Source organism: Podarcis vaucheri (genome assembly GCF_965113315.1).
Source record: "Podarcis vaucheri genome assembly, chromosome: 12".
NCBI lineage: Eukaryota > Metazoa > Chordata > Lepidosauria > Squamata > Lacertidae > Podarcis > Podarcis vaucheri.
In genome coordinates, this window is record NC_138750.1 from 7,856,319 (window position 1) to 7,881,982 (window position 25,664).

Below are 25,664 nucleotides of genomic sequence, written 5' to 3' on the forward strand. Positions count from 1 at the left end.
CAGTTCTTTAGCAAGCTACCAAAGCCCTCTGAAACTGGCACGAGCTGTTGGTTTTTGCCATCTTTAGCATACTAAGCTTATATCTCCTTGAAAGCACAGGATTTGCAAATGAATTACTGTGTTTTGTTTTAATCATTCTAGCAGTTTTGTAAAAAAAGGGAAGAAAAAAAACCATTTGCCCCCACCCTATAGGGCTGGAATAATTTTTAGTGCAGATGTTGTTGTTCAAACTGTTTTCCCTGGCACCTTTCCCCTCTAAGGAAAACCTCAGCAGCATCCCCTCAGTAGTAATAGAACCCGCATCAAACAACGAAGCCGATGGAGAAGATCACGAGGTTCTAGTGAACGAAGCTAAAGATGCTGCAGAAGATGTTGGTGCTCAGAGTGCTGAAGGCCCAGCTGGTGAAACTTCAGAGGCTGCAAGTGAGCCCAAAACCACCCAGTCCACATCTTCTGAGGAACAGCCTGTATCAGCAGATGACGGCATGCCACCGGGCTTCCGCTTTAAGGTTTAATTGAGCGTTTACTTATTCCAGTTTCCTTTGACACTGCATGATGACTCGATTGTGGAGCAAGATATGCAGGGGCCATTTGCTCATATGCAGAGGACATTAAAAAATAGAGTTATATCCAGACCCCTTTGTGGAAGTTTGACTTTCACATTCTACTAATAGGTGAGCAGGCCCGTGCCAAGTAGTTATGTTCCCGAGAGCATGTGGACCAGCTAAGCCCTAACCGTTGCACAATCAGGTGTCCCAATCATGTGAAAACCCCTGTCCCTGCTGACATTCAGGGGCTGCAGCTAATTCACATGCAACTTCGAAGGAATGGCTACTTATGCAGACAACGTGCAAAATATTTGAATAGGGCTCAGGGCTTGTGAATATGGCATAGTTCCCATCAAAAAAAGTTGCAACTTGTGACACAGGTTGCAGCCTTTGACTTGCTCAACTTTAATTCACCAAAATAATACAAAGAGTTTCCAGGTCCTTTAGCTGGATATACACTTGTTCATTTGTGGGCAACACCTGATGAAATGTCAAAAACCAGAGGGGTAGCTGAAGATATGCAATAGCTAGGCCTGCAGCTTCAGCACCCTTTGTAACTCCTTGTCTCTCATTATACCTAGCAAAATAAATATAGATAATGGGTATGGCTAGTATATCACATACCCTCTTCCTGTAGTTTTCAGTGGCAGGCCAAATTATGTGTCATAGCTTCCATGCAGTTTGTGATTAAGAGGCTATGATACTGATTTTCCCATGTATAAGGTGGCCCTAATCCTAGCCTTATCCAGGGGGCAGTACTAGAAATATCTAACAAACTTTACCACCTGCTTTCAGAAGAAAATATTTTCAGAATATGCCCTAACCTCCACCATATCTCTCCTTTTTCTGCTCTACAGGTTGAAACCCTGCATGATTTTGAGGCAGCCAATAGTGATGAGCTGAACTTGCTCAGGGGAGATATTGTATTAGTAATTCAATCTGTGGCAGAAGCTGATCAGGTAACAGCAAAGGGACTTTGATTCTCTGCATTTTAAAATATCTTTTTAAAAAAAATAATGTGGCCAAATATTTTGAACCAATTTTCAGCTATAAAAATGTGCCTGCCAATAGACGTGTGCATTGTTTGGAAATGGAAATGCTGTAAGAAATAAAATCAAAGGGGGTCACTTAGGTTGCTTCCAGATTGCCTGTTTATTGAGCATACATCTTGGTGTACGTTTATTTAATTTGTTTGTGGGCATGTTTTATGATGTTGTGTCAAGTGTTATCCCACACTTATTGTTCCCATCACTTGCCCTATAACAAAAAATCGGGGGGGGGGGGCTTGTTTTGTTCTGCAACAGCACCAAATCAACTTTAATTCAACTTCCTGAATTTGCTGGTATATGATTGAGCCCCACCTGAAAATAGTGGTTGTCTGAAAGCGCCTTTACAGTGAATGATAGCTGCTTAAACTGATTGGAGATCTACCATAAATAATTTGCTTATTTGGCTCAGAAATAATGTGACTAGACTGAAAAAAACACTGCCTTTCAAATGGAGGACTTTTCTCTGCCAGGCAAAGCCTTTTGACATGTTTAAGCAATACATTTGTGACTTTTGTAATAGAGGCATTTGAAAACTGGAAATGTTTCTGTCTCTCTCCTTGCAGGAAGCAGGATGGTTAACAGGGATTAAGGAATCCGATTGGCTTCAATACAAGGATGTAGCTACTTATAAAGGACTCTTCCCTGAAAACTTCACCCGTTGTTTGAAGTAGTTCTCAGCTCAGGCATAATAGACGTGGTAGGAAGCTCGGTCCTTGCATTCTGAATTTCTCCAATACACAGGAGCCCACCTTTATAGTCGAGCTGTCATGGTTTACAGACTGGTGCCAGACAAAAACTTGGTGACACATATCAAATGAGCATGACTGCAAGAAGTTAAAGCTAGCATATTCTGAAACAGTATGTGGAAAAAAATGTCCTTATTTGTTCACTTTTACGTGGCAACAGGTTTGTTTGTACTTTGTCAGAGCTATGGTGATCCTGTAACCTGATCCTTTCCCATGCAAATCTTGATTAGCCTCCTCAATACCAGAACCTTAACTTCTCTGCACTAATTGTATTGTATTGAGTTGCTGCACTGCAGAAGACTTGATTAGTAAGTAATCCTGTAGTACTGAGGTCAAGCTATTTTAATTTGAGTGTGTTTTTTAAAAAAAACCTGCAAAGTTTTTCAATGTTATTTTCAAACGTACATACATACATACATACAGACAGACACATGAAGATGCATTGTATGTGTATATAGAGCATAAGAATCATAGGTGACCAACTAGAAGCATATGTGCCAGAGTGACATTGACAGCAGGAAGGAATTGAGGTAAAGCTGGACAGGAATTGGAGGATGCACACATCTGGTTATGACAGTAAGGCTACACACGCCTGCTTGCTGCCTAAGTTAGACTAGAAGGAAACGCCAAAATGGGTATGAGTTGCTTATGTACTATAATGTGCCCTAAAGCAATACTATCATACTTTGGCCTTGATTTATGGCATGCTCCCCAAAAGGTTGACCACCACTGATTATATGCATTTGCACATATCTTACCCGACATTGTAGCTCCTTGATGTAGTATTTGTTCATACAGGCATTTGCTCCGATTGTCTGGCATTACAGTAAAAAATATATGTTCCAACTGGAAACTAGCTGCTCCATTGCCAAAATATTAAGACAGTAATATCTGCATTTGTAATGCAAAATCATCATTCCAAAATGACAAAAATGTTATCAAACTCAAACCTGCTAAAACACCAGGGAAGGCATGGCTCAGTCGCCTATATATTACCACCTGCTATACCTAGGGATAAGATAATTATGATAAAGGGTGTTATAATGCTAATTTTCTTACTTTAAAAATTGAATGGGTTGTATGACTAAGATGCTAATCTAAGGAAAAGATAAACACAATATATTTTCACTATATGTATTTATGCAGCACACCTTCAACAATCCCTTGAAAGTTTAAAAAATGTATTCTGTATCAATAAGTCATATGTAACTATTATGTTTTCCAGTGTTGTGTCATTCAAAATAAACCTTTGATCAGCTCCAGAAGCAGCTCAGTTGCTTCTCATCACTTGTACTTTTTCATTTGCTTGTGTGTATTAAATATCCTCCCTATGCATCTTGATGAAAACAAAGCAAATGGCTTCACAACTAGTACTTGCTCTGCAGACAAAAATCTATAATCAGAGGCACAGGGAATGTGGCATGAAGCCTTTGAATGTGAGGTTAGTAAGCAGGAATGACCAAGTCACTGTCCCATATTCATTTGGCACAACCATGACTGTCCTTGCAGCCTTGTGATTTATCAAGTCTCACTTCTGCAAGAGTTCTGCTTCATGGCATCTACGCACTTAATATGTAATGGCTACCTTTAGTTTAATTCCTACTTTATCTGAATGCCATGGGTGTTGCTCTGCTATAGTTGTATTCTGGGCTACTTCCAGAACATGGGGTAAGAAAATCACAAGAGCAGCTCCTACTGAAAATTAAACTGACTTTGGCAATACATTCCCCCCCCCCCCTTAGCTTCTTTAATCTACAAGCTCTAGGCAAGATGCTGAATCCCACACCAACCCAGCAGAGACACTATATCCCATTGTCTGCTCTAAACAGAAAGTCTTTTTGTACTGGACAATGTACACAGCCATTCATGTGACCCACTGTTTCAAATAACCAGCCCTACTTAGAAAACATATTGATAAAGTTTTACCACGTCTCTAATTTTCAGAATGTTAACTGCATCAGCTGGCATTTACATTTTTAAAAACAAGGCCAAAGCAATCCATATGGCTTAGAAACTGGCAGCACTAAGTCTGCTGTTTCCATTTTATCATCAGGCACAAGAGATCAAAACCTTACATTAACATAAGAGTTTATAGTTCTGTTTAAGAGGGGGCAAGGCTTTCTCATGTTGAGAATGTACACCACACAAACAAATCTTATTAATGTGTTCCTTTAATTTACAAGGAGCGCTTATCTCCATCTTTTTTTTAAAAAAGAGTTAAAAAATAAAAAGTAAAATGGACGACATTAACAATTTTGTGAATCCAATTCTTCATTAGACGAGACTTTCATCATAAAGTATTACTTCATATACTATTACATCTATAGGTTAGATTCACAAGTACGCCATTCTCCAGTGGCTTCCTGGTCATTAGAAAATGGGCATCATCAAACATCATTGATACATTACACACAAGCACTTTTTCCTATTAGGCATGATTCAGTCATTCTCTCATATGAGATACAGAATTGGTGAGGTATTAACAGAGCCCAGGGATAGTTTCCCTTGATAAATAAATAAATAAATGTTTCTGCTATGAGTTCCAATAATAAGTGAAACATAGTCATCATTCATTACAGTTCCAAGAGTAGCAAATTCTGAGTAATTCCACATTCTGGTTTTCACTCTGAAATAGAAAGCCAAACATTCAAATGCAAGACAGCCAGCAAAACTGAACCACCACCACACTTCGAAACTGGAGCTAAGGAGCAGGGAACCTTTCCCCAGCCACACCTGTTTTCTCTGCACAGGGGCTTGCTGGACAGAGGAACATTCAACCACTGGCTGAAACTGTACAGCCAAGAGCAGGTTTATCTGCCGATTAATTATGTAGTTACACGATACCCAGCTGTATCTTGTACCTAACCTCACAACCTGTATCTATGTCTTCAATATAAGACAAATTTATTTTCTTACTCAACAGCGCAAGTAAAGCGCACAGAAACAAAATGCTACAGTGAAAATTTGTTCTGTACAGTGGTACCTCTGGTTACGTACTTAATTCGTTCCAGAGGACTGTTCTTAACTTGAAACTGTTCTTAACCTGAAGCACCACTTTAGCTAATGGGGCCTCGCACCGCCACCATGCAATTTCTGTTCTTATCCTGAAGCAAAGTTCTTAACCCGAGGTACTATTTCTGTAACCGGAAGTGTCTGTAACCTGAAGCGTATGTAATCCGAGGTACCACTGTAGTAGTATTTGGGGTTTAGCAATCTATAGTCTAATCTTCCAGCCAATTGTATAAATAATACACATTGGGGCAGGAGAACATGCAGGTTACAGCTGCTAAATTGTGGACAAACTGTTGACCCAGTACTTCAAATGTAAGAACTTACCTATTATTTTTTGTCATATTTGCTATACAACAGGTTTTTCACTGTCCTGTTTTTCTTCAGATTCTTCATCAGATCCTTAAAAACCCAAATAAAAAGTTATAATGCAAAATGAAGCTCATAATGATAATTTTTACATTATATATCAATCAACATGGGGAAATACCGTATTGGCCTGAATATAAGCTGCACCTTTAAAATTCAAGAGGAAAAAAGGGAAAAAAAGACTGCAGGCACTCACACCCGTACATGGCAAATGTAGAAGAAAATCCTATGGGTACCATTCCCCCACACTCCTGGGCTACTATCTGGGGAGGGGGAGACGCACCGCTTTGCTGGCGGCCTCCCCTCCCCCCTCCCTTACGGAATGTGCACAACAAAGAAAAATAACATATTAATGAGATACTGCAGAAGCCCACTACAGCAAAAACCATGGTATTGTGTTAAGGATTCTTTCCTTATCCCTACCAGACAGTGAAAGTGCTCACCACTATGATTGGTTTGAAAGCAAATCTCTGGTTCTTTGAAAAACCCATCTGAATGCATAAACAGCAGCTCTCTGGAAACATCACTGGCACAAACTTTATGAAGCCTTGAAAACATATCCTGGCACCAGCCTCTCATTTGAAACGAAGACACAATTCTCATGAAATATATGGTGAAATAAAAAAGCAAACGAGTTGGACTGATATATATTGTACCTGCAGCACCCTAAATCAAAAGCTGGGCTTGCAGTAGCATAACTAATTTTCAAATGCAAAAGCTTAGATTTTATAAGGCAGGTCATGTGAGTATTCTGGAATTATGAACATATAAATTAAGATGGACATGGTAAAGGCATTCTAGTTTCTGGAATAGGGCAAACATGGTTTTTTTTTCAAAATATCCCTAATATACTGAATGATTTTTCTACTAGTGGATGAGGAAGGGCATAGCTCAGCAGTATAATAAATGTTTTACATGCCGACTACTGACATCTACAGTAAAAGAGTAACAGGATCTCAGCTTGAGACCTTGCAGTCACTGACATTCATGAGAGAGATGGACCAATGGCAAAACTCAGTACAAGGCAGAATACTGAACTGACTATATGTTCAGAATGATAATAGGGATCCACTTCCAGCCCCCAAGAATGGAACAATGATCTCTCTTGCGGGAGAGTGGTTAAGTAATTCCCTTAAAATCTACAGAAGCATCAAGTTATGTATCTGCAATAATTTTATTGTCTTACAGAGAAAATCAGCTTCAGTCCTTCTGTACACCACATAGCGTTTAGAAAAAGTATTGTTTCTTCAAAGTCAGAATGACAGCTACAAAATAATGATCTTTGATTTGTTTCAGCATAACTGCATCCCCTACCTCTGCTGTAACTGACGCTCCCAAGAGCCTAATGCTCATCACTTTCTTTGCTCACCACTAGATGGGGCTAAAAGAAAATTAATTCTAATTTTATTTCCTCACAATTCCTCAAAACAATCCAAACTTCACTGTATTACTGACAGTCATACAGCCAATACCGCCCATTTAACAAACATACATATTCATGACAGAACACAGAGGTAGCAGACTGCTTTGCAAACCTTTTAAAACTTGTTTAGACTTGCACCCTGTTAACTTTCTTCTCACACTTTTCTCTCGGACATCAAGATGGGAGATCATCTTTAACCTATCCTCTAAGACAAGGGTGTCCAACTTCCAAGAGACTGAAATCTACTCCCCATATAAATAAACTGGCAGTGATCTACCCATTGGATTGACCAGAGTTGTTGAGCTTTTTGGGGGGAGGCTTCATCAAACTTTGTTTTTGTTTGGTTGATTGCTGAAGATCATGCGATCAACCAGGATTGATCAGGAGGAGCCTGCAATCGACCAGTAGATCACGATCGGCCAGTTGGACAGGCCTGCTCTAAGAGAACAAAGGAGCAAGCATGGCTGCCTTGTTCTTCCCTAGACTAGTTAGACTAGAACCAGAAACTGTTTGATGCAACAATAAACAACTGTATTATTTTCTTACCTACAAGTATCTCTGTGTGTGCGTGCGCGTGTGCGCACACGCAAGCTCCCAACAAGTAAAGTCTACTCTCTAACCAAGATGTACTAGCTAAATGCTGCTCATTCTGCATACTAAAGGATTTGAAAACATAACTGACAGTGTTATTCCAAAACCTATCTAGTCCGCGTCCTGTTTCCCATAGCAACAAATCAGGTGGCTATAGGAAACCCATGAGCAAGGCATGATTCTTTCCTGCTCTTGTTCAGAGGCATGCTGCTCTTAATACTGAAATACTGAAAGTAAAATATACAGTGGTACCTTGGTTTACAACCATAATCTATTCCGGAGGTCCGTTTGTAAACCAAAACAGGTTGTAACCCAAGAAAAAAAAATTGTTCGTAATCCAAAACAAAGGGGTTGTAATACAAAAAAAGGTTGCAAACCAGGACACGCACTTCTGGGTTTGATGTGTTTGTAATCCAAAACGTATGCAAACCAAGATGTATGGCAAACCAAGGTATAGCCATCCTGACTGCTGCCCATGCCCACGTCACCACTGGCTGCTGACGCTCGCTGCTCCTGCCTGGGCACACGACGGCCTAACCGAAAGGACAGGCCAGGACTGCTCCCTCCACTCCAGCCCTGTTTTGCTCAGGTTGGTACCACGACCTCCTGGCACATGAGGGTAATGGATTCCCCAAGAATTAATATACCACAACTTCCAAAATACCATTTTTACATGTGGTGTCCTCCCCTTCTTTCATTTCATGGAGCCACAGGAACCTTTGCGGCCTACCTGTCTTAGGAGCTATGAGACAGGAAAATAAAAGCAGAGGAAGAGGATACAGATAGGAAATGTCTGGGAATCCCAAAGTCTAAACTCAAGAGACCCTGGCTTATGTCTCGCAGCAGGACTCAGGATACACCCTGGACCTCCACCTTCCTCTGTTCCCTCCCTGTGTCAAATTAAAGATTGTAAGCCCCCTCGGGGCAGGAACCTTTTTCGCAAGGGTCACACGCAGCGATGGTGCAAAGAAATAACACAAAATAAATCTTGCTACACTCCTGCCCTGTGCAAGCTGAAGTCCGCTAGAGGCCTTTCCCTTAAAACCAAAGCTGTGTACACACTATCCATAGGGGCTAAGTCCGCAGAGCTGCATTGCTGACAGGCAGGGGTTGGACCTTAGAAATGCAATTGGCAGAGAGGGCTCTGTGTGAGGTCCTTTTCCCTGCTCTCCTAGAGAGAAAGGAGCATGGTGCACTTCATGTTCCCGCCTCTTCCTTGGACCCATGTTGGATGCAGGCATGCCTCTTCCGCATGTGCCTGGCCTTGGTTATGTAAACGTCAGTTCTGTTACAAAAGTTGGGTTTTGTTACAAAAGTTTGTGTGTCGCCCCCAACTTTTGTAACAAAACTGATATTTACATAACCAACGTCAGGGTGTTCCAGGCACTCACCCAGGGTCCGTGTTCCTTGAGAGAACGAAGACACGGCATAGATGGTCGTAGCTCCAAGAAATATGCTTTATTCTCCTATTGCCACTCTCTGTCTGCATGGAGGGAATCTGCATCTGACAGCAGGGTCTTGTCAAGAGGGGCTTGTTCTCCACAGCAGAGCAGCCCTGGAGTCCAAGGCCTCTCTCCCCTGGCTCTCCGATGGGCCATCAACCCCTTTTGGCATGTTCCTCTCTCTATCCCAGGTGAGACCCTGGCTTGGAAAGAAACTGGAGCCTGCACTTTCCCACTGACCTCCAATCCTACCTTTAATACTTCAAATCCTCCCATTTATTAATCTCCAGGTTTAGGGGTGGCCCCTGCAAATCCAGAAAGTATTTTGCCTGCATAGTTTTTACTGCTACTGTTGCTGTGAATCAATGCATGATAATAAAATAAGGCTTATTTTTAAACTTTCAGCTTGCTGCCTGATTCTTTCTGAAGTGGTCTTTCTGAAGTGGACTTGCTCCAAACAAGGTTTCACAGCCTAACTCCTAAGCTTTTGGTTTTGCTGCTAGAGGGGATTTTAAAACTCTGCTCGGCTCACATTTGTGGGTATCTGGAGGAATAAATTTTAATTAATGTATACTCTCCTTCCTGTTAAAACCCATTCCACCCAGGGGCAAGATCCTGAAACTTTGGGAAATTCTCTTTAAAAAGATCTAGAACGTGTTTAGGATCAATGAGTGTGTATGTTGCCATTTTACTGGAATGACCTTGTGATTTAAAGGTGGGATGTGAATGCAACCTTAAAGAGAATAGAGGCATGGAAAGGTCATATGGTTCAACCTTGTAAGCAACCAGATATTCACAACAGAAAATATAATCTGGGGACCACAGCTGAGGACCTGCCAAGCTTTCAACATCTGTGGACAAGTCAAGCCAGGGAGCCAAGCCACATGCACCAGTGACGGGTGACAATAATAATAATAATAATAATAATAATAATAATAATAATAATGTTTCTATGCCACTCATCATCTCTGGGCCTCAGAGCTGCTCCTACCTTCAGAGTTCCTTCTCATGATCACTGATGGGCACACTTGATCCTACTACTGATCCTGAAGAGCTGCCCAGCCCAGCTTCATGTCCCCCACCAACTGCCCCCCTTCTAGAACCCACTGCTCTCAACTGACTCTCAACAACCTCCCCCCCCCCGCCCAACATTCCTCTCCCTTTCTAAGCCTCCTCCAACCTTCTGCCTCCACCAGAATTCCACTCTCTCTCTTCCCCCCTCCCTCCCTGCTTGACATTCACCTGGAAATTCTAACAGAATCACTTTAATTACCCTATTGCAAAAAGGGAGGAAGAGGATACAGATAGGAAATGTCTGGGAATCCCAAAGTCTAAACTCACAGACCCTGGGCTTATTTCTCGCAGCAGGACTCAGGATACACCCTGGACCTCAACCTTCCTCTGTTCCCTCCCTGTGCCAAATTAAAGATTGTAAGCCCTTCGGGGCAGGAATAGAGGAAGGCCTGGGGGGAAAAACCAGAAAAAATTGAGGGTAGGACCAGGTTTTCCCCCTTTTCCCAAAGGCGGTTTTTTCCAGAAAAATTGAAAAAAAATTGTTTGATATACTTTGAATATTCCACACACTATTTCCCCCCTAATTTTTCCTTTAAAAATGGCGTTGGGGGAAAATAGGAAAAAAACTTTCCCCCCCCCACCGCCATTTTTCTGTTTTGTTTTTTTCAGGCCTTCCAGCACCCACACTTTGGAGCTGCCTGCCAACTGACACCAGGCAGGTGATCTCACTGTACTCTTCCCAGTAACTGCTCAAAACGTTTGCGTTAGGGCCAGCCCATCTGAACACGTAGAAGCTGCATGCGATTTACTTCCTTTTAACCACTGTTGACTTTAATCATCTTTTGAATACTCTTAAATACTTGCTTTTAACTGTGTTTTATCAATCATTTTAATGTCGTGTTGTATATTTTTGCAAACTGTTTAGAAAGTTCTCTTACCATCATGTGGTTTATAAGATATAATAACAAATTCAATTTTAAAAGCACACACACTCATTTTCCTTTCAAATGGAGTTGGAGCCTTAGTGCAACATACTATTCAGTAACTGGATGTTGGTTCCTTCTGGGCCTGGCATGCAAAAAATTTGCCTTACGCTGTGCCCCGGCTGTCCTCAAGTAGAAATGGGAAGGCCTAGAAAACCCCCAGAAAAAAACAGTTTTTTCCCCCGTTTTCCCCCAAAGCTGTTATTTTTATAAGTCCTTGAGAAAAATAACAAAGAGGAAGAGGAAGAAGAAATGGAAAATGATAGTAGTTCAGAAAATGAGAGAGAATAAACTGCATGTATACGTTTTGTCTTCTGTTTGGTTTTTTTAAAGCACTACTCAAAAGGTAGATCTTCTATGGAGCTTAAATATTGAGGTGGATCTTAACTTTATTTGCTGTTGGTGCTAAGGGGCAAACCTGATTATTATTTATGTTGATGGTTTCTTGCTTTTTTGTTGCATTTGAGGGAAAGGTGGGTGGTTTACCTGTTTTAATGCAAGCATAGTACTTTTATATCATTGCGTTTCACGCAATTTGTAAAACTACTCCACACTGAACTTTTTTTTTCATTTCCCCCCAAAAATTTCCATTTTTTTCTGGGGAAAAATGGGGGGTGGTGGCTTTTTTTCTCAAGGCTTCAAAATTTCCGGAAATCTCTACTTGGAGCCATACTTTCCCTCAGTAAATCTGTCTTTAATTCCCTTTTAAATCCATCATTACATTCTGTGCCTGCAAATAGACAGTTTAACTATGCATTTTGTGCAAAAGTAATTGAATCCAGTATTTGCACTTGATCCCAGCAGATGTCAGATAATTTTTCTAGACATTTAGCAGCACTTTATAAATAGATTTTGCTTTAATCATTACTGACTCTAGTTCAGTATTTTATTATGGTTGTGGATTTTTGGATATTTTATTGAACTAGTATTGTAATGGCTGGTTGAAATGCAGGATACTGCACAAATATCATAAATAAATGCAGGTGCCAACTTTTAAATTAACTTATTCTGACTGAAGGCCTTCAAGTTTTTTTGACTACAATATTTAATATTTATACAGTGGCACCTTGGTTTAAGAACAGCTTAGTTTATGAACAACTTGGATTAAGAACGCTGCAAACCCGGAAGTAGGTGTTTTGGTTTGTGAACTCTGCCTTGGAATAAGAACATGGTTTGCTTCCTGCTGAGTGTATTCTATTTGTAAATTGAGTCCCCCGCTGCTATAGGAAAGCACGCCTTGGTTTAAGAATGTTTGGTTTAAGAACAGACTTCCGGAACAGATTAAGTTTGTAAACCAAGGTACCACCGTAATCAAAAAGAATGAGACAATTGAAATCTGAGTAAAATCAATCCCTAAAGTGCCATGCATTATCTTGATCTGATGAAAAACCTCAGTACCTGCTTCAGATTCAGGTGGGGAATAGAACTGTCCATCAGAGGGGAGTCCCGAGTGAATAAGAGCCGCTCGTTCAGAAGCATCCTGCACCAACAGTAGTCCTGAAAGGAAATGAAAGCATTCCATGACTACAGTATCTTTCAAAGGAAGTATCCAGCTTTTAAAATCTAGGGCTGTGCACAGTCCCCCAATTTCTCTGTGGCTCCAATGGGGTCCCAAATTAGTTTGGGGACATGGCAATGTTTAATTGGGGCTTTGGTTATTTTAATGGGGGATCAATTCTACAGGGTGGCCCTTTGCAAGCAGCTTCTGATTCCAAAGGAGCACACAGGAAAGATGCTTCAATCCTGTGAGGTGCAGCTTTGCAAGTTATTTATCTGCAGGGAAACAACCCTGCAAAGGAACACCCTGCACTGCACAAGATTGTTGCTGCCGCACAAAAGCTGTCGAGTGGAGGCATCAATCCCTTCAGGGTAGGGTGTACGGCAGGAAGGAGAGTCAGGTGGCATCAGGCTCCTACCTTCTCCTGGGAAGACACACCTGGAGGTCAGGTACATCTCAGCCTTTTCATGGAAAATGCCATGCCTTGTCTCTTCTTTATGCCTGATACCCTGACAGCGCTGGATCCCTAAGTCAACAAATCTGACTCACAGTGATATGTGGCTATCTCAACCCAACTCATCCAAGGCCTGAATCCCTTTGGTTTGGGATTTGGGTCTCACCTGAATTCAGTGCACAGCCCTTAAAAAGAGCAGTAACAGTAATAATCTTTAAATGTCCTTCTTGTATTAATGTATTTCAGGGAAAGTCATTATAACAATTTTACTCTGTGGATACCACTCTCCCTCAAGCCCTATGTAAGAATATTGTGTACTTGAAGTTCCTTCTGTTTATAAAGTAAAGACGCTTCCTGGGGCAACTGCTAACGGCACTGTAAAGAAACTTACTGTTTCCTTCTTCTGCTTCTTGTGGTAAAACTTTGAAGTCTAGGAACCAGGTTTCAATCCAGGCAAGAATGAAAGATATGATGGGCAATACATAGCCAAAAGCCCCTTGAGTTAATAGCTTAAAGGGGATACATGAAGAGGAGAGAGAACAAGTTATGTCAAAACATCTCATAACAAAACAGTTACATGATATAAATTAAAATTCACTGTTATAACCCATACCTTGGACAGAATTACTTTTGCTAATAAAAAGGCACTGGTTACTGCTGTTGTAAACTGAAAGAAATAGTAAGAGTTATGAAAGCAACAAATTACTTTTGCAATCCATAGCACGATACCATAACAGTTAACCACATAACTACAATTGTCCTCATTAAGCTCTAAGCAATACTCAGCAATCTCACTGTTTGCTAATGTTATGGCCACAGGGTGTTTAATAAATGGGCAGAGCAATCCTACTAAGTATAGGAAGCTGGTAGAATTTACTCTGACTTAAATTCAGACGGTTTAAATTACCCCTACTACAAGCTCCATTCAGGGGCAGGACTACTGCCAGCTGAGTCAGCCTAAGCCTGGCAGAAGAGAAATGGGCCTTTAAAATAGTTTGAATTACAACATCATTTTTGCCAGTGATAAGTTCCACCAAGTTGCTATGTCAAATGACTGAGCTGAAAGTTTTAGAAAAGTCTCTCCTCATTGCACCCCCAGTGTCACGTTTTTGCAGCTTCCTTCAGCTTAAGTTCTAACAGCTGAGCCCCAGCTGAGTTGGGATGCAGGAATTTAAGTAAGCATAGCCCCAACTGACTCCCAGCTCAGCACAAGAGCTTCCTACTCTAAACTTGATCATTCTGGCAGATCTTGTGTTTGGAGTGTGTTGTAAATGATATTGGCCAAAGATTAAAAAATACTATCCATACTTCTGAGTTTCCCAACAGAGGAATTTGCATCCACAGGACACCCACAGAACTTTGCTCACCATTTGAAAGCATGTGTAATCTGCAATATACTATATGCATTCCCACCTTGTGAAAGTAAATCCAACCAATCTAAACAACACAAGCATACAATTTCTCTTCAAATTCCTCAGAAAACAAATCTTTAACACAAAGAGTTGGGCAAAGTTGATGCCTAACTTGCACATAACTGGTAGTCATGGCTAACTAAGTCCCTTCTCCACTGACATGAATTTGCACATTGTAAGAGTTATGCAAGAGGAAATCTTTTTGTTAGCTAGTGCAAATGCAAGTAGAACACTAGAGCTACATCTCACACACCGTATCATCTAAATACCATTTTTCAGAATCTTCCAACTTTTAAATTTAATTTGAAGTCTACTACTTACAGCTATTGCCCACCAGTGTTGAAGTCTACACAATGCATATGCAAGTATCAAAATCATAAACCGAAAGACTGCCAGGAGCTATAGAGGAAGGAGGAGGGAGAGAAAAAGGCATTAAGGACATTTTTTAAAGGAACAAAATAATAATAATCAGAAACTAAAATTATATACAGTGGTACCTCAGGTTACATACGCTTCCGGTTACAGACTCCGCTAACCCAGAAATAGTACCTCAGGTTAAGAACTTTGCTTCAGGATGAGAACAGAAATTGTGCTCCGGCGGCGCGGCAGCAGCAGAAGGCCCCATTAGCTAAAGTGGTGCTTCAAGTTAAGAACAGTTTCAGGTTAAGAACGGACCTTCGGAAAGAATTAAGTACTTAACCCGAGGTACTACTGTAAGTGATTTCTGCACAATCTAGACAACAACAACAATTTTCTGTGTGACACACTGATTTTACAGTTCTCCTCCTTTCGTTACTGGAACTGCATTTGAGCAATACTGCTGAGCAGAGTTTCTTCTTCAAGCGGATAGAAACTTCATTAAGAAGAAGAAAATTATGAGAGTGTAATTGACAAATATCCTGTCCACTCTTAGAAACAATTTTAGGTATCCAATTCAGGCAAATTTCACAAGACTACTTTACATTATAATTACTAATACAGTGGTACCTCAGGTTAAGAACTTAATTCGTTCCGGAGGTCTGTTCTTAACCAGAAACTGTTCTTAACCTGAAGCACCACTTTAGCTAATGGGGCCTCCCACTGCTGCCGCACCGCCAGAGCACGATTTCTGTTCTCATCCTGAAGCAAAGTTCTTAACCTGAGGTACTATTTCTGGGTTAGCGGAGTCTGTAACCTGAAGCATATGTAACCTGAAGCATATGTAAAGGTACCACTGTAAAACAGAATTAAGACACAGGAAGCAAATACTTACGAAGATATCAAAGTACGAAGAATGGTAGTCATACTGGAGGACTTCTTTTTCTAATGTTTTCTCAATGCCTCCATTTACCTACAGAAAACAGAATTGATCAAGCTATTAACATAATTAATTTTCAATTTTTGAAAGCACTTCAGCAGAGTTCTGTGGTTTTCCTTTTCAAAAACCCAAACCACATGGTACAAAGCAATTCAAAACATACATGCAATAAATCACTTGGGTCCTAACAATATAGCAGAACTGAGTTGAGAATAAAACCAAAGAGACTCGTGCAAGCAGTCTACTCCATAGCTGTCAAGTGTCCCTTATTTGAAGGGACAGTCCCTTATTCCAGCGCCATGTCCTGCTGCTGTCCCTTATTGATGGATGTCCCTTAAATGATGTCCCTTAAATTTCAAAGGAAGCAGCTTCTCTCTCTCCATCCCTGCCGGCCAGGGAGGAGGGAGGCTCCAACTGTGTTGCTTGGCTGTGTTGCTCACCCAACAAGAAGTCTAAGAACGACTGGGGGGTGGAGCTTGCATGCCTTGTGTGTGGCTAGTTAATGCAAGCTGAGGGGGTTTTTGAATGCTGGACACCATTTTGTTGCACGTGCTGCTGCAAACTTTGCAGTGCAAAACCAAGCCGGAGCCATCTTAAGTTGAGGCTGCATAGGCCTTGTGGTGCATGTGATTCAGATTCTATTCAGTTGAACCTCTGGTTACAAAGTTGGTTGGACAGTGTTCTCGAAGCTACCAGCATGAGTTTGACCAGACTGCAGGAGGACAGGAAGACTGAAGTGCCTGGAACAGGTGAGGCTGCAGGTCCCTTATTTTGGCGGCTGGTCCCTTATTTTCAAGGCTGCTGGTCCCTTATTTTCAAATCTGTAAGTTGACAGCTATGGTCTACTCACAGGAGCAATGTAAGATGGGAGCCACAAGCACATGAGTCACAGCTCCATTTCCATGCAAAGAAAAACTGCAACAAGATTTTTACTTCCATGGAATAAGAGCTGCAAATGTGAATACAAGTTCAGAGTTCCATTACCCTTTTTGATCAAGCAGACTACTGTATGAGCAGCACAAATCACCCCCGGAATACACCCACCCTGGCATTTTAACTTCAATCATACTAGAGATCCAAGGCTGAATCTCATATGCAAGGGTCACAAACATTAGTGCTTTGCTTATCAGAAAGAAGGAAAGGCCTGCCATGTATACACACAATTCACCACTTTCAACACCATTCTCTTAATTATGGCAATTTACAGCCATGCAAGTGAACACAGACTTGTTGTGCAACCAGATGCATTAACAAAGCAGTTCAAGACTTCTACCAAAAATCAACTACTGTGAACAGAAACGTATCACAATGTAAAATAAAGATCACTTGCCAGCTACCACTGGAACATGCAATTAGATGTCATTAACAGGAAATGGACCTAAGGGTTTTTAACTTTGTGTCTGTCAAATTTATTCCAATTTTAGCAGGAAAGTGTTTTGTCTTTAATAATTTATGAATTAGGTGAAAAGTAAAGTTTAAAGGAAGCAATACCATTTTCCAATTTGTAAAAAAAAAAGGGGGGGGGGAATTACAATGCAATTATACATGCTGAAGCAGCCCACCAAGATATATCCAGTCCTCTGAGCCAGTGTCATACAGTGCTAACCATGCAAGCAGAAGTCCACATTCCAATTTCCCTTCAGTCAGCAACTCAGGAGGTGGCTTTAGGTGAGCCACTTTCTCAGCCTCAGCCACTTCTGCCTAACAATGATAACACCAAAGCCCTGTCAGATGACAGAGAATGTATAAGATGTACTCTAAAACACTACAGAAATGCCAAGTAAGATTACTAGCTGGGAAAAGCATTCCTGGAACTTTATATTCACTATAAATACTTTGCTAAACTGTTTTAATCCAGAACCAAATGTTAGGTAAGATGCTGGAGTTCTATGATCAGAATTTATGAGACTGGAAGGTGGGGGTACCAGATGTCATTCATTCTTTTAACATTTCCCCTGCTTTTTGCTCCATTAGAGAAAATGTCTGTGCGCCCAAAGGAGGAGGAGAGCATTTTTAATCAGGAAAACAGCAGAGGGAAAAACTGAACTCCCCACCCTGCAATGCATTCCTACTTCAGAGTGCCCCAAACCCACAGATTGGCCCCTGTTTAGATTTAATAACAAAGTATGAATTGGCTTAATTGCTGCTGGTTACAGACAGATTATACAAACTATGTAGAAAGATTCAATGCTCCCTTAGTATATTTGCTTTAATACATGTACAGGTATAACAAGCTAACTGGCTGAAAGTTCTCATATAAAAAAAACCCCTAGTGTTGTTCGCAGACAAAATCAAACTTCTTCCACACCTCTTTCTTACTTAGGTAAATAAATAAATAAAGACCCTTTTCCAATACTCCTTGCATATTTTTATCAAATGAGTAGGCTGGTTATGGGACGCGGGTGGCGCTGTGGGCTAAACCACAGAGCCTAGGACTTGCTGATCAGAAGGTTGGCGGTTCGAATCCCCGTGACGGGGTGAGCTCCCGTTGCTCGATCCCTGCTCCTGCCAACCTAGCAGTTCGAAGCATGTCAACGTGCAAGTAGATAAATAGGTACCACTCCGGCGGGAAGGTAAACGATGTTTCCGTACGCTGCTCTGGTTTGCCAGAAGCGGCTTAGTCATGCTGGCCACATGACCCAGAAACTGTACGCCGGCTCCCTCGGCCAGTAAAGCGAGATGAGCGCCGCAACCCCAGAGTTGGCCACCACTGGACCTAATAGTCAGAGGCCCCTTTACCTTTAGGCTGGTTATGAAGCCAACTTTTCAATTATTCACAAACACACCATGCTCTTGTATGAGCAGTTGGCCTACTGAGTACCCAACATTTAAATTACTAGGCTCTTACAAAGCAGCACTGGTTATAAAGGCTACAGATTTATAGCCAACTAATCCAAGAGAAATAAATAAATAAAAATTAAAAATTGGCCAGCAGCACCTTAGAGACCAACTAAGTTTGTTCTGGGTATAAACTTTCATGTGCATGCACACTTCTTCAGATGCACACAAAAGCTTATACCCAGAACAAACTTAGTTGTTCTCTAAGGTGCTACAGGACAATTTTTTAATTTTTTAAATTTATTTTGACTTTGTCAGAACAACACGGCTACCTACCTGAATCTATAATCCAAGAGAGTTTACAGAACAGAAATTCATAAAATTCTGGCATCATGGTGGCTCCCTGATGAAAACTCTGATATGTAGGAACATGGTGGAGTACCAGCCTACTTGAGCACTTATACAGAAGGTAGTAATGCATAAACTGAAGCCATCTCTGCTTACACAGGTGATCTGTAGCTGCAATTCATGCCAACTTCCTCCTCCATATCTAATCTGTTCACTCTTTTCCCATAAGTCCCTCTAACCTTCCAGCCTCACTTTTCAGGGGCAGGGTGCAAAAGCCTTTTTCTGCTCACAATTTGTTGGATCCAGGCCATTCTGTCAACATCAAAGGCTGTTGGAAAATGTTTCTTCTACAGTTTAGACAAGCCTTCCCCAACCTGTTACCCCCAGCTGTTTGGGACTACAATTACCATCAGTCCCAGTCACCACACAAATTCCCAGCTTTACACCCCATAGTACACATGAAGGAAGCCCTTCAATTGGCTAGAATAGAATACTTTGTTCAAGCATAATTTCAGGGGAGGGATCCTGTGGTTGCCAGGGAAGACCTCTTTGGGCACAACCAGTGCTTTTTTGTGGGGGGCGTGCGTGCTGGGTATGCATACCACTAAACATTTTGTGAATCTAAGTTTGGCCTCATTGAGGGGCAGTATTTCAATATGGGTACGGAAATGAGAGTACCCCTAAAGAATTTTTTAGAAGAAAAGCACTGGGCACAACACTGGTAAGCCATGATGTAATCTGCATCTTAACATTACTGTTTCAATTATATTTCATAGTCGAATGCAAAATGTTCTTATTTATTATTCTGGACATTCTTACTCATCTGAACTGAGAGTGAAATACCTTCCAGAAATGGTTGAAAAATTCAGTGCAATCTTACACTGCTGAACTGGTTCATTTTGTTCGTTACAACTCATAAATAAAATTCAGTTTCAAGATACTAATTTAGCAGACTAGAGAAGCTCACTATTCTGGATCCAACCTTTTGTCAGAAGTACAGTTTGAAAGACACTCACATTTAACTCTATTATCCACAGCAAGGTTATAAACAAGAGGTCGAAGGTGACAAACAAACAGAAAGTCCTCCGGACATCAGATATGCCTTTTTTCTCTCTGCTTTCATAAGACTCAATTCTTGCCATTAGCTGTGCTGGGTTGATGGAATGAACATCCCGTAAAGAAGGATGAGAGCTCAGACTGCTGCCATGGGCATTTTCTTGATCGTCTAACAGCCGACTCATCCTGTCTTTGGTTACAGCAGCTTTTTTCCAGTTTCAACATCACTATCAGGCTTATCCATATATGAGATTTCTCTAGAAAAGAAAATTCCACAATTAGTCATGTCAACATGACCATTATTAATAAAGAAGCCCTACTTCATCATGCTTGGCAGGGGGTTGGACTCGATGGCCCTTGGCAGGGGGGTTGGACTCGATGGCCCTTGTGGTCTCTTCCAACTCTATGATTCTATGATTCTATGTAAACACATCACAACTTAATAAAAGTGAGCTCAAATGAGTGACATGTTGCCAGGCAAATATAAGATGGGGAGGAAGTTCTGCATTCTTGGGGGACAACCTACTGCTTGGCAGGGGGTTGGACTCGATGGCCCTTGTGGTCTCTTCCAACTCTATGATTCTATGATTCTATGTAAACACATCACAACTTAATAAAAGTGAGCTCAAATGAGTGACATGTTGCCAGGCAAATATAAGATGGGGAGGAAGTTCTGCATTCTTGGGGGACAACCTAAATATGAAGAAGCCTGTAAGACTGCAGTTTGGGGGGGGGGAATTAATGCTGGAAAAATGGCACCATGAACTTCTACAACCTACAGAACACTGGAGACCACAGAAGAAAATGCTAAAGTACAGTGGTGCCTCGCAAGACGAAATTAATCCGTTCCGCGAGTCTCTTCGTCTTGCAGTTTTTTCGTCTTGCGAAGCACGGCTATTAGCAGCTTAGCGGCTATTAACGGCTTCGCGGCTTAACGGCTTTAAGAAAAAGGAAACAAACTTGCAAGAACTCGTAAGACATTTCGTCTTGTGAAGCAAGCCCATAGGGAAATTCGTCTTGCGGAACGACTCAAAAAACGGAAAACTCTTTCGTCTAGCGAGTTTTTCGTCTTGCAGGGCACCACTGTAATTTATTATCCGGAGAAGTAACTTATTGATCCAAACTGAGCAATTTTGCCTCCTCCAGGATAGAATTATCGCTGCCTAGAGAAATCAAGGATTCTAGTGTAGCTGTGGTTGTACATCACTGTGTTCACATTCCCCCTCACACACATCAAAAGGTAGCAACCATTTCTAACTCAATTTTTATTTAATCTCCCAAAATAATTACTAAGAGTTTTAAAACGTTTTTAAAATGCCACTTCAATACCATTAATATTATACTCATAGTGCAGGCTGGGGAAACTTGACTATGAAAAAGGGACTGACAACAGTCCAATGTACAGTGGAACCTCGAGTTGAAGACGTAATCTGTCCCGGAGGCATGCCTGCAACTCGAAGTGTTCACATTCAGAAGTGCTGCATCTGCGCATGCGGCGCAATTTAGCACTTCTGCACAGGTGGCGAAACCCGGAAGTAACTGTTCCAGTACTTCTGGGTTGCCACAGGGCGCAACTTGAAAAGACGTAGCCTGAAGCCGACGCAACTTGAGGTATGACTGTAGTGCACTGTTTTATTGCAGATAAGAGGTGGATTAAAAAACTATTTGAAAAGCAACAAAGAAGGGAAATAATATTTTTTAGTCCCCATACCAGTTCACAGTATCCTGTAAGTATGCACTAGTAACAGAAAACTGTGCACCAAAAGATTTTTTGAAAACAAAACAAAACACTGGTTGGCAGCTGAAACAGCACTCCTGTTAGGAGCTGGGAGTGCACTGCAACATTTTGTTACAGGACAACTTGGTATTCTTCTATTCCTACATTTATGGAACAAAATATTATTTTTATGCTTTTCTCCCCAGTGTGACCATTACAACTTCAGGGAAACAATGTTTAATTTTTCATACATAGTTTGAAAGAACAGACAAAATAACTGCACCTCTGACATAACTGCTCAATGACATTGTTTCTCATATCCAGACTGTATAATACTGGAAGTCTATTTTTTAAATATATTTTCCAGTTGAAGATAGAACCTTCTGTTAATCTGGACCTTGCCAGGCCTGCAGAACCAGAAACTACAGCAATCTGAAAGCACTTGGTGGAGCAGCCACAATAGATCACAATAGGCAGAACGTACAATTTTGTGTCATTTTAGTGCAAACTGGTGAGAACTTTGTGTAAGATTTTGCTGCCTGCAATGTGGAATCTTGGCATCCTGATGGATAAGAATAAAGGTGGAAGAAACAGCAATGAAGCCAAAACAAGAGGAAAACAATAGCATGTTTTGGCAAGCCAGTGCTAGAGTATTTTGAAGTGCTGTGCATGGAGAAAGGCAGGTAAAGGACGGGCCTCAGGTATACAATTTCCTATTCAAGGAAGGACTATTCAATATTTTGCACTAACTTCCTCATTCATCTGGACATACCAATATAGTGCAGGTGATAAATATTAAAGGACAGCAGAGTTAACAAGTGGGTAGCTAAGCCTCATTGCCTAGATTCATGACGTTCCATAGCTACTGGGATGTGTCTTGATACTCAGCTGCATACCTTTCCTGGTGTCTCACTTGCAGCTAGGTGAGATATGAGAGTAGCATTTTTCCAGTTCATTATGTATTTTCACATTTGAAAATGAGTGCAGATTAATTCATTCTTGAAGTTCAATATTAATTTATGTTTATTGTATTAATGCAACCATTATATATAAACAGACCTGAGGGAACCAAAAATTAATTATTTCCTTCTTATTCAAAGAGACTCAAACACCACTAATAAAAAGACTACAGAAGAAACACTACTTTCCACATGCCACTACATTTGTCAAGTTACATATTAACTGTTTGAAAAAAATGCAGCCATGTGGGTTTTCTCACTAATTTATATTTTAAAAATTCAGTTAGCATTGGGAAATTTTCAGATGCACTAGAGAGTGATCTAATTTAGCATGTTTATTTCCCTGGTATTTATAAACAGAGCTAAAACCATTGAATACCAACCTTGCCTATTATTGTATTTGCAGTTGCCATCCATTCATTGTTATTAAATAACTAGCAAATAGAAAACTTTCCACACAAAAATAAAGCACTGGAAAATTAATTGTCCAAAGCTTGATACCTAAGCATGATACCTAAATAAGGTATTTTAATTTCTTATTGCTTATTATGAAAATAGATACATAGAGAAGGAAGAAAATATTACCAGTAGTTACTGTCAAGTCACTGGATAAATTTTACTATATACCAGACTAGAAAAAATTCAGGTGCCTTATTCTCTAGATATCTAAGGGTTTTCTGCAATTTAAAAATAAAACAGAGTGAAGCAAGAGAGGGGTGGTAATAGGCTAGAGTGTTAATGAATTAAAGAGAATGCATCCAATGAAGTAAATGGAGAGAGAAGTAAACTATAGGTCAGGATGTGGAATCAGAAACATTTTTATACACAAACATTTTTACTAAACAGGCAACTATTTAGCTGCATATCTCATTATGTAAGTAAAAACAACAAAAATACATACCATTATTAAAGATATACTCCTCTCCAAATTGGTATACATTGGAAAAGATGGAAGATACAACTAATCTCTATTATCAAGAATGCTTACAGCATCATCAAGTCAAATGTGTAATAAAGTATGCTGTTTACATTATAAGCAGAGAGTACATTTGCACTGTCAACTCATCACTAATCCCAAATGTAAAGAAAAGAACTTCAAGTATTTAGGAATCTTCTAAAATACTGAAATGTTGTGCCTATATTTTGCTTGCTGACATGATTTATTTATTTTAAGCCTTCTTTATGTCACTAACATTAATATCCAAACTCACTCATAATCTTACTGGGCATGCCATTTATCTCAGTCTGTTTTCCACATATATAATGGAAATTAGTGGCCTATCTTTGTTTCTACCAAGTATGACAAAGGTGGAGGAGTGATTTGCATGTTTACTCGAATTCAAAGTAAATCCTGACACTTACCCTCAAGAAAATGTGCATAGGATTGTTGCTGTAACCTATCAAGATACTTTTTCTACCACCTTCTGCCAATTCTCTATTCAGCCCTTAAATTGGAATTCAGTAGCTGAATATCTACATGGCACCACCTCTCTTCCTTCAAATGCCTTTTCAAAACCTGCTTTGGCATAAATGACAGCTTTCCAACTACAGTGGTACCTTGGTTCTCAAACTTAATCCGTCCCATGAGTCCGTTCGACTCCTGAAACTGTTCGAAAACCAAGGGACAGATAATATATCATCTATAAAACACCACATTCAACCAAATAAAAGCAGCACGTTAATACACACACATAACAGGGTTTTTGAAAAACAATTTTCTCCTGAAGTCTCCCATATAAAACTTACAGTATTTTTCGCTCTATAAGACACACTTTTTCCCTCCTAAAAAGTAAGGGTAAATGTGTGTGCGTCTTATGGGGCGAATGCAAGCTGAACAGCTATCCCAGAAGCCAGAGCAGCAAGAGGGATCACTGCGCAGCGCTCCCTATTGCTGTTCTGGCTTCAGGGATAGCCCCTCAGTCCCTTCCCCCACCTCCCAGAAAAGCCCCCAAGAGCCACGCTCCCTTTAAAGAGCTGCCCTTCTCCCTCCTCAGGGAAAAGCCTGCAAGCGCCGCACACACGCTCCACACGGCTCATTAAAGGGAGCGCTGAGCAGAGCCTGGGATGCATACAGGCTCTGCTCAGTGCTCCCTTTAAATATTTTTTTCCCCTACATTCCCCCTCTAAAAACTAGGTGTGTCTTATAGTCAGGTGCGTCTTATGGAGCGAAAAGTATGGTATCATGTTCTGAGGTCAACATTTATGACCCTGCACTCTGTTCTGCAACCATTAAATGTTCCGCGATCAGTACAAAATGTTTGGCAAGTGTTCTTCTTCAGCAGTCTAAAGAACAACCTCTTGGGAAGAACAGTCTAGCATTATAACTGGCTCATTTCCACAGGGCCATCAAGAGTCATCTATTTAGAGTGTCTGTTTAGACAAACTACAAACAGTAGAAAATGTTTGTCCTTGGCTTACCCACATCATTTGTTTGCCGGGCGCAGGGGAAGTAAGTCACAAGTCCAGGTTTGCACAAAAATGACAAACCAAGCGCTTCGGTTTGCTGCTCTCAGTACACAAAAGGGAAGGAGCAAAGTGGGGACTTTCAGTGGATAGTGCTAATTCATGTTAAACTATAGGTAAAGGTAAAGGTACCCCTGCCCGAACGGGCCAGTCTTGACAGACTCTGGGGTTTGTGCGCCCATCTCACATCTAGAGGCCGGGGGCTAGCGCTGTCCGGAGACACTTCCGGGTCACGTGGCCAGCGTGACAAAGCTGCCTCTGGCGAGCCAGCGCAGCACACGGAACGCTGTTTACCTTCCCGCTGGTAAGCGGTACCTATTTATCTACTTGCACCCGGGGGTGCTTTCGAACTGCTAGGTTGGCAGGCGCTGGGACCGAGCAGCGGGAGCGCACCATTAAATATGGGTTAACATTACATGCAGACCAGGCTACTGAGGCTGTGCTATAAAATTCAGTCATATGTAATTTGGTACATAGTTTTACAATGAAGAATGTTAAAAGCCCGTAC

At 40.9% G+C, this 25,664-nt stretch overlaps 2 protein-coding genes across 10 annotated transcripts in view; one reads left to right on the forward strand and one right to left on the reverse strand.

Moving 5' to 3' along the window:
• LOC309515191 (amphiphysin-like) overlaps positions 1–3,627 on the forward strand; it is a 105,625-nt gene extending 101,998 nt beyond the window's left edge. For all 4 annotated transcript variants that reach the window (XM_082192839.1, XM_082192842.1, XM_082192841.1 and 1 more), the window contains 3 exons: positions 261–509; positions 1,406–1,507; positions 2,161–3,627. In XM_082192839.1, coding sequence (XP_082048965.1) covers positions 261–509; positions 1,406–1,507; positions 2,161–2,268 — 459 coding nt within the window. In that variant the 3' untranslated portion in view covers positions 2,269–3,627. The remainder of the gene's footprint in view (positions 1–260; positions 510–1,405; positions 1,508–2,160) is intronic.
• The window catches only part of STARD3NL (STARD3 N-terminal like), a 292,381-nt gene that overhangs the window by 264,450 nt on the left and 2,267 nt on the right, over positions 1–25,664 (reverse strand). For 3 of the 6 annotated variants that reach the window (XM_082192924.1, XM_082192923.1, XM_082192925.1), the window contains exons 2-8: positions 19,978–20,274; positions 15,791–15,868; positions 14,860–14,937; positions 13,740–13,793; positions 13,518–13,635; positions 12,573–12,671; positions 5,686–5,754 (exon numbers count right to left, since the gene is read on the reverse strand). In XM_082192924.1, coding sequence (XP_082049050.1) covers positions 5,702–5,754; positions 12,573–12,671; positions 13,518–13,635; positions 13,740–13,793; positions 14,860–14,937; positions 15,791–15,868; positions 19,978–20,202 — 705 coding nt within the window. In that variant the 5' untranslated portion in view covers positions 20,203–20,274 and the 3' untranslated portion in view covers positions 5,686–5,701. Of the gene's footprint in view, positions 1–4,496; positions 4,970–5,675; positions 5,755–12,572; positions 12,672–13,517; positions 13,636–13,739; positions 13,794–14,859; positions 14,938–15,790; positions 15,869–19,977; positions 20,275–25,664 lie in introns of those variants that run through there. The other 3 variants (XM_082192921.1, XM_082192922.1, XM_082192926.1) reach the window with 3 other exon arrangements.